Raw genomic sequence first — 16,527 nt, 5'->3', positions numbered from 1 at the left:
ATATGGCCTCTTATTCCTATAAAAAAATTACAGATCAAAGAACGAAATATATGCATTTAATAAAATCATAAATATTGCTAGAATAATAAATTTATTGTAAATTAGTATATGGTCTTATTGTAAACAAATAAAAAAATAGTTTTTATCCAAGTAATTTTTTATTATAGTTCTGGAAAATGTTTACTTTTAGTTTATTTTTATATTCAAAATAATTATACTTTTTAATTTAAAAAAACAATTTAATTAAATAACAAGTATAATTCTAGCTCTATATATGCATACGCAATGTCAATTTGTTAAAAGGTCAGGAAAGAGCGATACTCTAGATATTGGTGTAAAAATATAATTATAACGAAGAGTTTTTATATGTATCTTTTGAGCTTACTTGCCTTTTATCAACATATGGAAATTACATTAAGTGTATTAAAATAAAACGGACAACAAAGATCGACTTATCTGCAATTTAAACGATAATATTACATTATCCAAAACGTGAGAAATTTAATAACAATCAGAAAACGATTGGTTCATCCGCAGGTTAACGCTTACGTAAATAAGATTGTTTTTTATTTTTTGAGTCAAAGGCGTGGACACGCATCCTCCAATTAGAAAACTCATTATCAGTAGCAATCCGTCCGTCGAAACGTTGCAAACATTGCTGATTATAGTAACGGGGTCGTCTTAAATAAATTAAAACGTGTCACAAAACAAATAAATTATTGAAAAATCATAACAAATGCACGATGTCTTACACTTACATATAACAAGAGAAAGAAAAGATTTATAGGCGAAGTAAACGTTTTGGTTCTTGCACAGAAATAACAACGTCTCTCCGAGATGAGATGAAATGAGAAAGACTGCTGTTTTCAAGTGTATATACCGTTATCTTGTATTTAGTCACGTTTGTTATTGATATTTCGTATGGAAAATTCATTACTATTATCATAACGTTTCGAAGGTGTCAAGATATTTGTCTAACAGTTCTGTGTTCTTCATAAGATTTATAGTATTCTTTTGTTCTCTGATATGCATTATTTTGGAAACAAGTCGTTTTTGGCAATTAGATTTTCTTTGTTTAAAAGAGAAGCGTGCTCCCAATCGAAATTGTGATCACATTAGATGATCCGAGAAAACTAAGTGTTTATCCGGAGCTAATTTGATGTTGTTCTTTTATTCGAGTTTTTAATTGTTTTTTTGTTTGACTATGAAGCATCACACTTGTTACAATCTAATTTATAAACAATATTATTGTTATCTAAGTATGGAATACCGTACTTTAACAAATCTGTTTAGTTTATTGACACAGCGATATCCAAATGAATAATTGTTGTCTAATTTTTTTGTTATGGTTTCCGTAATACCCTGTATGCCTACGGCATGACTAATTGATCAGTCTTTAGAGGCAAGTAAGCCCGAAACGTATGTACAAGTACATATAAAAGCTCTTCGTTATAATTATATTTTTACACCAACATCTAGATTATTGCTTTTTTCTGTCTTTTTGATAAATTGACATTACGCAATTTAATTAAGATTAATAATAATATTAGTTTATTTGTAAAATCATTATTTAAATGTAAAAAATATAATAATTCAAAATTACATACTTAATGTAATACATCTATTTTCTTAAAGTAAATATTTTTACATACACAGAACGAATAAATGTTTCATCAAAATATATGGTTTTAAAGGAAAATGTATTTCTTAATTCAAAAAAATTTTTCTCGATGCTGCTTATGTAATTCTGAGGTATTTTTTTTTAACTCCGCAAAGTGGAAGAGTGAGGAGGATAGACTTACAAAAATAAATTGGTATTATACTGAGGCGTTAAAATTAAGAAAGCTCTTAATTATTCACAATTCACTCTTTCATACTGATCTATTCGGTTGTGTCACATCGAGAAGAGTGTGTAAATAGGGCGTATAAATGTCAAAGAAATGATTGAGCAGGATCGCAATTTTTCAAACGAGGGCTAGGAACAAATAAGTTATTCTATTAATTTACTGCTAATTTTTATTGCGATACGTTAAATAAATTCTTATCTCAAATTTTTTGTAAATTTCCAAAATAAGTGGTACAAGCATATAGTGAGATATATATAAAAAATTGCCTTATAAAAACATCATAACTTATAAATCAGAATAATCTCTTCGCTAAAAAGAAAAAATAAATATTGAATACTGATCTTTTGGATTTAAAATTTTAATAATCACGTATCACGTAAGAATAATTTGATACCAAGTAAGTAATCTAAAGTTGTAATAAATTTCTGCTCAGAATGATCTGAATAGAAGCATAAAAATCCAAATTATTATTAAACAGATAGCAACTATTACTGTCCAGGTGAATATCAGACATACGAACAGACGAAACGCAGAAATAGAATTGAGTACCAGAAAGCATTAAAATAGTTGTGCATAAAACTTGCAATAAAGTGGCGGTTTAAAATTTAAGCAATTAAGAGAATTGATTTAAATACTTAAATAGACTTAAAATAATAATAGAACGAGGAAAGCCTAAAGAAATTCTTTATGAAGAAGAGTAAAAAAGGCTATGTTATTCATGGACAAGTGAATTATATCTTTAGTAAAACTAAAATGAACGTAAAGAAAAACGGATTTAAAGTATAAAGTAGAAATGTTTTCGAAATGTAAACTGCAATTCAAACAAAATAATAATCAGGGCGCATTAATTAAAACGTGACATTAAATTCAAATTAGCAATAATAATAGAAAAAATATATAATTTGCATTAAATAAATGAATAATTATAGGTAGACATGACTATGTTTACAACAAAGTTTGCTTTATTCGGCCTGGTATTATCCTTGATAAGAGCATCATTCGAATGGCAACTGATGAAATGTTGCCCACCAGGAGAGATGTTTGTATTCAATTCCACTATATGTAAATTAATGCCGACATTCGCGATAGAGGTTTATTCTCACTATTGGAACATTACCAATGAGTTCCCAGGAATTCCTCAGTGCAACAAACCTGAGGATCTTGTGACAACGCCACTTGACGATCTCGAATCTAACACTATCTTAGAGGTAAATTGAATTTAAATTGATGTTATTATCTATAACTTTAAGATTACAATGTCATGATTGACAGAATAGAAGTTAAATTTTATAAGCAGTAGAAAGAAAATAATAAAGAAAATAATAAAAAGAAACCTAGGGAAAATATTGTTGTAAGGGAGGGTGGGGCACTAGGTGACAGGGGCACATAGTGACAAAACATCGCTCAGCGCTACTTCTTTAGTCCCATTGCTATCTATATACAAAAATAAAAAGTTTTAAATGTATAAAGAAATTTGTCGATAAAACAATGGCGCTATGATAGAAAATATGCCGTCGTTATAGGCTCTAAAGTTTTGAGTTCACCAAAATCAGGTATAAATTGCATTTTTTTTAACAGTTAAATGGCAGAATTTCAATATTAATGAAAAATTTTAGTTTAAATGCTGTTTGTGGTAGCATGTTTACTTATTTCTCGTACTTTTGACATGTGTAGCAAAATTATTTGAGCCTTGGTATAATTTCTATTGCTTTTGTAATGCTTATCGACCTTCGGGGCAGATAGTGACAGTTTTTGACGGGGCACATAGTGACGACACTGCACATGCGCATCTAGCCATAGGACTCGCATAGCGCTGCACGTCGGTGATATGACAGATTTTCTAACCTGTACTATTGTCAACATCAACGATTAATATATCGCTTCAAGGGACAGAGCGACACTTTTTCTGCCAGATTCTTCGTTTCGTACGAAAACGCAGATTAAGTGGAAATTGATCAAAATCGGAGGTGAGACCTTTAAACTGATAATTACTTCAAAATAGAGATCCCAGATTGCGAATTCTATCGTATGCTGCATACAAGCATGAGACAGGATCCGTAATCTGAGATTCCTGCTTAAGAAACTGTTGATTAATATTTATATGAATAATTCTATAGCCACTGGATCTTAAAATGCTTTTTTTTACCAAATCAACATGGTAAGAACATATTAAAAAAAAACAGAAAGGAAAACAACAAGCTCTGATAAACTTGAAGCTGGCATCTAGTTATTAAAAGCAGGATGGATATTAGAGATACTGCCTCGCATATCGGCATAAATCGTCAAACACTGTATCGAGTTTACTCAAAATTAAAAGAGAATCCTAATTCTGCTAAATCTTTTAATTTGAGTTACCAATCCAGATGTATCTTCACTAAAGAAATTGAAGAGAGTATTGTCCAATACTGCATGCAGGTAGCTCAAATGGGTTATGGGCTTACAGTTCATATGGTAAGAGAGCTAGCTTGGCAAGTTGCTGTAGAAAATAACTTACCAATACTAGAAAATTGGAAAAAGGAATGCAAAGCCGGAATAGATTGGTTTCACGGTATATTTTTATTAGTCTTTAAAAATTTTACATTAGCCACTTAATGTAATGTATCCATGTTATCTTTTTTATTATAGGCTTTAAAAAACGTCATCCAGTTATTTCAATAAGAGTGCCAGAAGCTTATAGTATTGCAAGGGCAATGGCTTTCAATAAGACTAACGTTGAAATATTCTTCAACAAATTAGAAGAAGTACTTTTAAGGAGTGATTCATTCAAGAATGGATCTCGAATTTATAATTTGGATGAAACGTGCACTTCAACTGTCCAAAATCAGAGAAAAATCGTCTCACCAAAGGGTGTAAAACAAGTTCATTAAATAAAGGGCGCAGAGAGAGGGACATCTGTTACTACATGCGTTATTATTGGTGCTTTCGGTGTTGTTTTACCTCCTATGCTTATATTTCCTTGAAAGAAACGTATACCAGACTTAATGATAAACGCTTTTCCTGGATCTCTTGGATTAGAAAATGAAAAGGGGTACATGACAAAAGAATCATTTTTCCATGTTATGGAGCACTTCATCAATTGCACTAAATCATCTAAGCAAAATCCTACTCTTTTATTGTTGGATAACGTGGAAACTCATTTTTCTACAAAGACTTTAAATCTTGCAAAAGAAAATGGCGTGGTAATATTTACTTTTCCTCCTCACTGCACTCACAGACTTCAGCCTCTAGATGTGGGAATCTTTGGTCCATTTAAGGTTCATTATGATAACGCTATTAATTCATATCTTATGAATAATCCTGCTAGTCCTCCTACATTATATCGCATAGCTGGTTTTGTCAAAGAGGCACTCTGCAAAGCAGTAACTCCTCATAATATCATAAAGAGTTTTGAAACAACTGGAATCTTCCCATTCAATAGGAATGTATTTCAAGAATCTGATTTTATCATGGCTAGTATAACAGAAAAGCCTGATTCTTCTAAGGCAGATTCCATTTCCTCTCCTGAAATAATGACACCTACTAACATTCTTGTTGATATCACTGAAGAAGGAATCAACACAAATAAATTTGATATCAATGTTAATGTCAGTGAATATCCATCTGCTTCCTCTTCAAATGAGCCTTCTTTTCGTGGTCCAGCAGATATTCGAGGTTTACCAAAAGCAAAACAGCAAGAAAATAAGCGAAGGAATAAACGAAAAGGAAGATGCATGATAGCAACTAATACGCCTGAAAAAAATGAAATAGCTCAGCGAGAAAACGAAAAAGAATTAAAGAAAAACAAAGCTGAAGAAAGAAGAAAAAGACAAGAACAAAAAACAGTAGAAACTAAGAAAAATCAGAAAGGACAAAAAAAGGTGAAAAAGAATATATGTTTTGATAATGATAACATGAAAAAATTTCAGAAAAAGGAGAATTTATCTTAGTGTCATTAAGACTAAAGAAAGCAAGTTTTTTGTAGAGAATATTATAAAGAAAAATCGGTTTGGAAGCCTGGAGATAATAACGATCGTATTACCTACTAATGTTACATATTTCTATCCAGTACTTGTGATAATTTTTTTTCTGTGATCTGCAGTGATCTTTATATGTTTAAGCAAAACCAAAGAGAGTTTGTTTTATAATGATATATTTAAAAAATATAGTTTAAAAAGATATTATAAAAAGATATATTTTGCTGCCAGCAATATTTTCATTAATTTTGAGATCTGACTGTAATAGGCAGCCATATCTTTTGCTTGAAAATGATATGTTAAATAAATTATATAAATTTATGTATGTGTATCTCTTTCACACCGACATTAAACCTAATTTAAAATTTATTTATTTCAGATAGAAAGCATATTTCTTTATTTTAATAAATAATTTTTAAAATGTTTGTAGTTTTTTTCTTCAAATTTATTTTTTTAATGTTACATACGTTAATATAATACCTATGGTATTTAATAAAAAGTTTAGTGATATCTTGCAGTCTCTGATTTTAATGATAATGGAGTTGTCACTATCTGCCTCCGAAATTGTCACTATGTACCCCAGCCTGGGGTACGTAGTGACAAATGCAAAGATCTTTTTGACGACGTATCTTTCCTTAAATACGGCTCATAATATTAATATAAAAGACAGATTGTGTTTATAAAGGTTAAACGAAAATGTACAAATCAAAATATTTGACTACCAACTTAAAAAATGGACTTTGATAACGAATTTCCCAAAACTGTCACTATGTGCCCCACCCTCCCTTACTCGACGAAACGAGCACGCAAGACTCTCGCGAAGGAAGGCGCGTACGCACAACACGAAATGACCAGGCACTCTTTTATAAAAAAGAACACTGACTTTAATTAGATCTCTATGTACAATAAATTTGTAGCGGAATTATTTCAAAATCGCTTGACAACTCCGCGTCCCGAAAAAGAACCAAAGCCGGCCGCGCTTCTTCTGTCTGATCGATAGATCTTCCTTCGACCAGCTTCTCAAGCTCGGCCGAACGGGCACAACAATATTAAATGCTTTCCTGTCTCGTTTATACTCGGTATATCTATTTATATCATTTAGAAGCAAAATAATAGTATCCACACTTTGTATACTATCCTAATCATATAACTAAGGAAAAATGATATTAACCGCAATTATTTAAATGAGGTTAAAAGCGAGTGGCCTTTGCTTAATAATTTACAAATTGTTTGTAGGTGCCAGCTTGCTTTGAATTATTTTACACAGAAAATGCATACGAACCCATAATAATAATTCATCACTGTCGATCAAATAAGGACCAACAAGTGAAAACAATTAACGCATCCTTTGAACAGTTCTTACACATCAGAAGATGCTGCTTTGGCGATACAATATTCGACAGACGCATAAAGACATGTGTGACCCAGTTAAACGAAACACAGAGTCTTGGAGCATTTTTGCTAAATAGATTGAGTGACGCAGAAAGTGCAGTGATACTCACTCATGGTCCACCTGAATGCCAAGGGCCGATCGTTAACTATGAAATTAACGAAAACGAAATCTTTCTACGGAACAATACATATTCGGTGAGCAAGGAATTAGACCTTCTAAGATCATTTTTGAAAGTATTGCATATCAACTATTATTATGAGTATTCTAAAAATTTAATTTTTTTAACTAAGTTAACAATTAGTAATTAAAAAAACAAAATTTCAGTTTTACATAACATTTCATTGCATAATATTGCTTTTAATATTCCGTTTTTTTACTTTTATGCACGAATAAAGTACACATTCACAAATGATTGCTGAATCATAAGTGCTTTTGTTAGCAAGTAAAATACTCTAAAATAAAAAAATTTAGTACCTTTAGTACAAGTTATACAAATTAAATGTACAAAATTACGCCAATGGTCCAAATGACGCCGCAATTTGTTTTGTATCCATAATAAAACACGAATGATTAAAAATATCTACCCTTACAAAAATAATTCACCATGTTTACACCTCATATGGACCATTTTTAGCCCGTTTTTAGCCCGTTTCATCATTTTTATGCCCGTTTCTTGCACTCGCAGTCTATTGTGAAGGAAGATGATGAGTATACACGAGTAGGCTTACGAATATTTTTGAGTATATTGTCCGTTTTCAATACTCATTTTTTAGTTGATGAGTGACAATACGTTAATACGTTCCTCTTTTTCTCACGAAAGGGAAGACCAAGTGGATTGTCCGTTTTCAATACTCATTTTCCAGTTGATGAGTGACACCCCGTTATTTATACGTTCTTTTACTCACAAAAGTAGGATAAAATAAAACTCGCTAATGCGTTCATTTGGCGCGACCGCGCCTCTTGATATTTGCTGATTTCTCTTAACTTTAATTATATTTATATTAATTATATTAGTACTTACTCTCAATTAATTTATAAATAAGTGGCACAACGCAATATTTAAGTATTCGTGAGAAAGCATCGAACGTTTATAGTGCAATGTCTTTTTGGTGTGTACATGGAGTATCTTGTTTTATTCTATTATTCTTTATATTTTTGCAAGATAGTTGAATTAAAAATATAGATAAAAGTTGTATTGCTTGAAGGAGAATAAATAATAGTAAAATCAATTTTTGAAAACATCAATTGTATTGATAGTGGCGAATATCATCATTATTCCAATGACAATTTATCTATGCCTGTGCCAACTTCAACATATAAATCCCTCTGAACCGCTATCTTTGATGTATAATATTTGTTTCGTTATTTTTATATATCTCTAATTGTTCTTTGGTTTATATAAACTTTTCTATTAATTTAGAACTTAATTTGTCACACTAAGTTTAGTTGCAAGACTATCACGGTTTATTTTAAAATTCATTATCGCTGTCTTCTAAATGAAGAAAATTCTAAAGTAAACATCGTAACATTAAAAACATTTTTAAGGAATTAATATGGATTTTAAAAATATTTTATTTGTTATTAAAAATCGTAATATAATTATTTTTGGTTATTTGTATAGAAATAAAAATGTTTACTTTGTATAATAATAATAAAAATTATAATTGCTAAGTTGGTTTAATTACACATTCAAATATTATCTATATATCAAAATTGTTATGGCAATTATTTGAAAATGTATACATCTACAAAAATCACACATACACGAAATTGTATATGTATACGTTTTTCAAATAATAACTATGTGTGTAAATATAAAATATATAGCATTCACATTGCACATTGTAAAATAGCATGATTTATAAAAATTTTAATAATTATAGATTAATTAATAATTTTTATTGAATTGTTTTATTTTTCAAAATGTGCAATGTGAGTGCTTGTGAGTGCTAAATGAGTATTTTGTACTCGTAGCTGAATACGTTTTTACCACTCAAAAATACTCATACTTTGTACTCAACTATACGTTATTACTACTCGGATATACTCGTATGCAATCCATTTTAAGCACTCATTTTTTCGGAAAATTACCTGTTTGCGACTTAAAAACGGATCATACTCATCGAGCGGATTGCACGTTTTCACCACTCAAATTGATCGTTTTCGAGTGCTAAAAACAAGTCAAAAACGGTGAATTATTTTTGTAAGAGTAAACATTATCGGAAAACAGTCGACAAAGTGTATGAAGTTATTCCATCAAAGAAAGTAATTGCGCATAATGTGATTTTTTGTGAAAAACGATTCCCAAAAACCCATGTCAAAAATTTGTCACTTTATCCATGACTAAATTTATTCTTAAATTGTTGTTACAATTGTTGTAACAATGTAACGTGTAAATTGTAAAATAAAATACTTTTGATTGTAATACAAAATTGTATTAGTATTGCATAAGTTTTTGGAAAATATAATAAGGGTAGTAAACACACGGACAGTGTGACGTCATTTGGTATATATTAGTGGCCTAAATCGGAAAAATCTGGCGGAACTCAGTATATTTGCAATCCACGCTTAATTCTTTTGTACATAAACATATTCATGTTTATTTTCAATTTTTATATACGTTTTTATTAATTTAAAGTTAACTATTAACTTTAGATAATATTTACAGTCTTATCGAACATTATTCATTATTATTTTTTAAATAATTTGTCAAAAATTAGTTCTTGCTTAATGTGGCGTAATTTCATATATTTACCTTAATTGAGGTTATTTTTGTTAAAATGTACCACACATAATTATTTAGTTAATATTATATGTATATAAAAGCATTTCTATACTTTGTATTTTGCAGAAGTAATTAAATATTTGTTATATAAAAAAGTTTTTGATTGTTTTAAAAATGTCTAAATTAAACAAATTTTGCTGAAGAGATTAAATATTTTTCTAGTGAGTTGAACCATTGCAGATAGAAAAAAAACTTAACTTTCAGATCGATGCTCGTTTGTTTTACACTATTCTCAGATCGAGAAATAAAAGTCCTCTTATTTTTCAAGGATTCAGTATATAATTTTTTCGCAGATGTTGTATACTTTATCTTATATTACAGATGTATCATAATCCTTTTTGCAGCAAAAAATTTGTAAACACCTCACATGATCCTAGTTAACCACGCGTTTAAGCAAAATCCCACAAATCTGTGATTGCTTTAAATGCTGTGGCAGTTTAACACGTATTTATATTTAACTATTTTGAATATACCGAAATGACAAAGCATCACCGATGACAATGTATAAATGTATATAAATGTATACAAATGTGACTGTTGTTTTGCAATCATGTAAAATCTTCATTGACTGATGATATATCTTTGCTCTCTTGTTGCTAACTCAGTTCCATTAGATTTCGATGTCGGAAAATTGATAACAAGTTCACAACACACATGAGGTGCACTAATTTGTCCAATGTGCTAAAGGTCGCTTCATTATTTCAATGACATGATCTTGCTGTGACATTATACAAAGCATATCTTGTCTTTAATTGTATTATATGTACACAAAACGCGATCTAGTTTTAATTGTAAATTAAATGTATGCATATATTGCCGGTTAGAAAACAGTAACTTTATTTCGCGTTAGCAGTATTGTCTAATTCTATAAATTTTTGTGGCATCATCATAACAGCACACATTTTGATGATAATGTTTTTAAAGTGGCCAACAAGTTGTTGGCAAGCTTTTACTTAATGTTGTCACAAAGTGAAGGTATTAATTTGCCTACATATGCAGGCCTAGTTAATACAATTCTGATGATTGCCTGTAATATGTCAGTAATAGAATAAATACAGTGATATGTAAGATAATTTATATAATAAATCATTTGTGCCTTTTGAAAGAGAAACATACACCTTATAGATGTGTCGATGTGAATTAAAACAGTAGATGAATCAAATAACTTAACAGGTGAAGGTTCCAGAGCTCAACAATGTTGTCAAAGAGGAACCTGTTATTGGGGATAACATTTGTATCGAGATGATGTCAGAATTTGCAGTTAAACGAAGTTTGGCAGTCCGTATCTGCAGAAAACCGGAATTCTGCGACAAAAACGCTTGTATCAGAAAGTGTTGTTCCGAAGATGAACATCTTCATTTTTTAAAATATGAAAATATCACATTAATTGATTGCAATACGCTCTCTGGACCTAATAAATCCGAAAAATTTTACAATGCTCTTGCAAACGCCATGAGTCAGACGAAGTCGTTCACTTTCAACACGACCAAAGGTATTTCTAATCAGAGTTACTAAACTGATTTCCTCAAACTTTTATTATATTACGGGGAATTTCTGGGAAAATGCAAATATTAAAGATCCTTACATTTTCTTCTTCCAAAAATTATAAATTTTTTGTTCTTCCAAATAGTTTTACTTGATAATAACAGAATCTAAATTTTGAGAAAAATCCCCCACTATAGCAACCCTACATCTAATGGTATTTAAACACTTCTATTACTTTCTGAGAAAATTTATATTTTTATCTCTACTACATTTCTTATCTATCATTGCTAATTGATTATAAATAACGGTTGACAATTGTCGACGTTAATTCTACTCACAGAGAAACGGAATTAACTTACTCCTCTTTAATTACTTAGTCCACGGGATTTGGAGTAATGTTATAAACCCCTTTATATACACCCCGTGTAAAGAAATACACCGTTTCTGGAACCCAGATGAATGGGAAGAACGTATGTCATCGAAATCAAATGGACATACGAACGGCAGGCACTGCTTCGACGTCGTGGAAGACAAAGTCAACAACTTTTATCGTTTTGAATTGCTTTACTGTGACGAATACACAGTAAAGCAAAACACTAGAACTTACGTTATTCAAAGGTATATATTTTCCATTACCTTAGCTATAAAATGTATTATGTGATAACTGTATGTAATTATTATTTGCGTACATTTACCAACTGCTATTCTATTATTAGTTTCACTTTTCAGCAATATCTCTGTAGATGTAAACGAATTGTCAGATTGTATTAATATGGGATTTCCCAATGGTTTGTGATATCAGAAATTTGTTCCGGAAAAGTAAATTTGTGTTGATTTCTTAGTAATTAATTAAAATTCAATGTGTTGTATTAGACTTTCATTATCGATGCTAGCGCATTACTTTTCTTCCATCGCAAATTTTTTTAAATTTGGTTAAATTCGATAGATTTAGTTTGTTTTAATTTTACGATGTCAAATAATCATAACATGTAGTAACATGTCGAGCACCGTATAATTAAAAAGTATTCAAATATTTAAGAGCTGTAAATATTTTAGTATGTACACGCGGCACAAGGAGAAGCATTATTAATGTATCTGAAATTGATAAAAATAATGTCAGATCAATTGTTGAGCATAAGATAAACGTGACGCATTTGTATATCCTGCGAATTATGAAACCTAAAATGTATTTTTGGTTTAGATCTGCCTCGTATTTCCCCCTAACAGTCATCAAGGGTGTATTTCTGCTGATTACGTTGCTAGTGTACGCGTTCTTACCGAATATGCATGGAAATATTCATGGAAAAATGGTCATATGTTACGTGAGCAATGTCTTGTTGTCTACCATCCTCACATTCATTTCCATTTCGTTTAACGTAGTCTTACCTAAGCAACAAAGAAGAATAGAGTGCAAATTTTTAGGTTTGTATACAAACGTCTTAGGAAATATTCATATACGAATAATGATAAAGAAACGTAAAAAATATTTTTCTAGCTTACATCAGGTTTTTTTCTGGACATGCGACAGTTTTCTGGCTTAACGTCATTTGCTTCGACATGTGGCGGACCATCACGTAAGTCATATGTACACAATGACATCATTGGGTCAAATGAAATAATCGAGGAATGAATAAATGAGTAGACAATTATTTTACCGTGCAGAAAATTAATAATTCAAGAATTAATGAATTAATCAATTTCATAATTTTAATACTTTTAATACTTAAAATTTATTATCGCACGAAATAATTTTTTAATTTAGCTCTATGGTATCTCAATTATCTCATTGATCTATCACAAACTGTTTACCAGTATTTTATAATTTTTTAATTTTATTCTTATGGCTATAATCTTATTCCTACAGTACATTTATTAAATTATAAGTTTCGATAATAATTATAATTTTTAATTGTGCGAATATACACTTAGAAAAGTAGACGAAAAAGTGTTAACTTTTTAAATACTAATAACTGTTATCGCATATAATTTTTACATAGTATTTCAACAAAATTATAATGATATGGCAATCATCATATATTTAAAAGTTAAATTTAGAAAAAGTTGTTTAATATCCAGATACCCTGGAAAAAATAGGAAGTTTCTTGAATCATTTCACAAGCGTCATACAAGCATTACATGCTCCGATGTTCCAAAATGTATACTTTATAAAAAGTTCAATTACACTTTCATCATTCTTTCTATACTCTTTCTTTACGTTTCGATGTTCCAACTTACGCTATACGCTTTATTTTCTCCCGGGTAACAAAGTGTATCTTAATTAGTGAAATCGCATAAATCTGTGATTGCTTATTATTATGCCAGCAATTTGCCATATATTTGTCTTCAGCGAATTTGAATGCATCTACATTGAAGCAACAAGCAGGTAACAATGTATATGTATATTTTACATATATATCACCAGTCCAATAGCAACATCAAAATTACTTGTCAACATGAAAAACATGTGATCCTATATATATGACTAAATAGAAACACCATGCATTTTGAATCCGTATTGACGATGAAGATTTCAGATTACAATATAAGTTGTCGATATATTGCTGGTAAATTGTTACATCATAAAGACATAAACTTGTCAAGAAACGCGAACCCAATTGTTATAGATCTGATAATAATGCATCCTATGATTAAAAGCAATATTTTAGCATTTGTATAAACACAATGCGGACTTAATAAAATTTAATAAGTTAATGTTAATTTATCTTCTCCACAGAACTTTTAAGAATAGGAAGAACTACAATAATAGGAAAAGATTTCTGTTGTACTGTTTATATGGATGGGGCATCCCTTTACTGCTGTCAATCCTCATTATCGTTGCTGATAACACGAATTTTCTGCCAAAATATCTGATACCCAATATTGGCAATGATTCTTGTGGGATGAAATGTGAGTTATTAATCGATAACAATTTTCCGAGAGATGACATAACATAAGTTAGTCAATACTAAAAACAAAGTTCTTGGAAATATTACTGACTTTTGTAACGAAAGTTAACTCGTCTGCACAGTGTTGAATATTTTTTCTAACCTTCTTGATATAATAATTTAAGCAGCAAATAAATAGATATAGTAATTAGGAAGAGTTGAGAATTAATACCAGATGAAGTGCAATCAAAAAATTTATGTTTTATTCAAACTTTATCACATCGCAAGAAGAAAACAAATGTAAAATTTTCTGTCCATCATCGTGTCACAATCCAATTGTTGAAAACCATCTCAAGTAACTGTATTGATAGTACTATATCATTGCTTCTCAATATACAAAATATAATTATAAATATATAATTATAAATGCGTTTAACTATAAGAAGTAATAACTAATCTGTTTTATATGAAGTAAATACTTTTTACAAAAGTAAGATAATTACATTTTATTATATATATTTAATAATAAAAATCTTTAGACGTTTTTAACAATTATTTTTAATAAAAATTGAAAAGATTGAACGTTATAGTTTTTCAACTTTCATCAAATCAACCTTTTCAAATTTAAACAATTTTACATCAAATATTTTTCATTTCTGTAATTAAATTTTTCAGACGGCATAACATTAAAAATAGAGGAGAAGGAGGTATTATGAGTACAGTGGACAATATGGATATCCATATTATTTCCGTTTTTTAGTAACAAATTCAAACAATTAATAATGAAGTTATTCGTTTAATAGCCTGCCGGTTTTTAATGACCTTAATATGCCAATAAATGATAGCTGACAATTGTAATAAGATATATTTACTTTCGAGCATTTTTCAACTTTTTCAAGACACATTTTAACACTTAATTACACACACTTTGTCATTGTTTTTATACTTAATCGTTCTATTACACGAATGCATGTATATTCGAATGTTTCTTTGTTATTTAATTGTTCTCCGACTATACATATTTCGAGTTATGCAAAGTTTAACAGTAACTAAAACACAAACGTGCGCTACGCGCGCGCCATTTATTTAATTTCATATTTACATATAAATAACTAAATATAAATAATAAAAATTTCAAAAATTAATTATGCATTTTTGATTAAAAATAATAGAGTTCACGATGACAAATGACAGATCATGTTCTTGATGACAAATTATGAATAAATAAAAATAGAATATGATTTAATTTATTAATTATTAAATATCTACTTATCATTAATAAGTAGTATACATTAGTATCATTAGTATCATTTTTGTAACTGATATTCGTATGTATAACTTTTTTATGTTTTTGTATAACCAAAATCTATACAAAACTTAAAATTTAAACATGTTATAATTATTTATTTTATAATTATTTAATATACAATATAACGTTTATACTTAGCACGTGATACGATTGTATTTTTGTATTAAAAAAAAATATTATACACGAGTCATCAACTTCCAAGCACACGAGATTATCATATTTCAATAACTTCTGAATCGATTAAGTTCTAAATACTCTCAAACGATAGTTTGGGTAAAGTTGTATAATAAAAATGTTTTTATTTTTTCTATTCATGTTCTACGGACGGAGATATCGCAATGAAAAGTTCAATCTCCTAAAATTTGATTTTCTGAGATACACGTGGACTTCGCTAAAATTTTCTTGTTCAGTTCACATTTTTGATACAGTAGTGGAATTCGTATACAGGGTGGAGAAAAAATACCAAAACAGCAAAATATCTCGAAAACTAAGCATTTTAGAAAAAAGTGTTTCAGATTAATGTTGTAATATTTCAAAAGATCTATTTACTAATATTATCAGTTTGACGTTGATTGGCGTCGCCATGAGCGCATTGAAATAAAATTTATAAATACATTTTATACTTTACACAAACACCTATAATTTTTGTTTGTTTTACTGGCCTTACTCGTTATTGTTAATTTATATACGAGCTAATTAAATCACTGTTACAATATTATGGTTTTTTAAAGTAAAATTTTTATATCAAAATATTCCTTCGTTAAATTAAGTCTTACTCTAGAGGGTGATGTTGAGAAACATTAGAGATATCATTTTATGATTGTTATTTAATGTTAATAAAATAGAAATAAAATGTTATTTTCAATGATA

General features: G+C 29.4%; 3 protein-coding genes across 5 annotated transcripts in view; all 3 read left to right on the top strand.

Moving 5' to 3' along the window:
• LOC105201065 (G-protein coupled receptor Mth) overlaps nt 1-16,527 on the top strand; it is a 335,046-nt gene that overhangs the window by 48,456 nt on the left and 270,063 nt on the right. The gene's annotated exons all lie outside the window — the stretch shown is intronic.
• Nucleotides 1,680-15,064, top strand: LOC120358705. Its single transcript, XM_039453746.1, has 8 exons — nt 1,680-3,055; nt 7,037-7,387; nt 11,152-11,470; nt 11,841-12,081; nt 12,665-12,885; nt 12,959-13,037; nt 14,198-14,370; nt 15,024-15,064. The coding sequence occupies exons 1-8, from the start codon at nt 2,783-2,785 to the stop codon at nt 15,062-15,064; spliced, it is 1,698 nt and encodes a 565-aa protein (XP_039309680.1). The 5' UTR covers nt 1,680-2,782.
• LOC113003390 lies at nt 4,209-5,998 on the top strand. Of its 2 annotated transcripts, none has more exons than XM_039453788.1 (2): nt 4,209-4,298; nt 4,473-5,998. In XM_039453788.1, the coding sequence occupies exon 2, from the start codon at nt 4,829-4,831 to the stop codon at nt 5,771-5,773; it is 945 nt and encodes a 314-aa protein (XP_039309722.1). In that variant the 5' UTR covers nt 4,209-4,298; nt 4,473-4,828; the 3' UTR covers nt 5,774-5,998. The 2 variants fall into 2 exon arrangements, with proteins under 2 accessions (XP_039309722.1, XP_025988378.2); XM_026132593.2 differs by having other exon boundaries at nt 4,276-4,395.

The sequence above is a fragment of the Solenopsis invicta genome, chromosome 9, assembly GCF_016802725.1.
Source record: "Solenopsis invicta isolate M01_SB chromosome 9, UNIL_Sinv_3.0, whole genome shotgun sequence".
Taxonomy (NCBI): domain Eukaryota; kingdom Metazoa; phylum Arthropoda; class Insecta; order Hymenoptera; family Formicidae; genus Solenopsis; species Solenopsis invicta.
The sequence above is the reverse complement of the archived record's forward strand: the minus strand, read 5'-3'. Positions and strand labels throughout refer to the sequence as shown.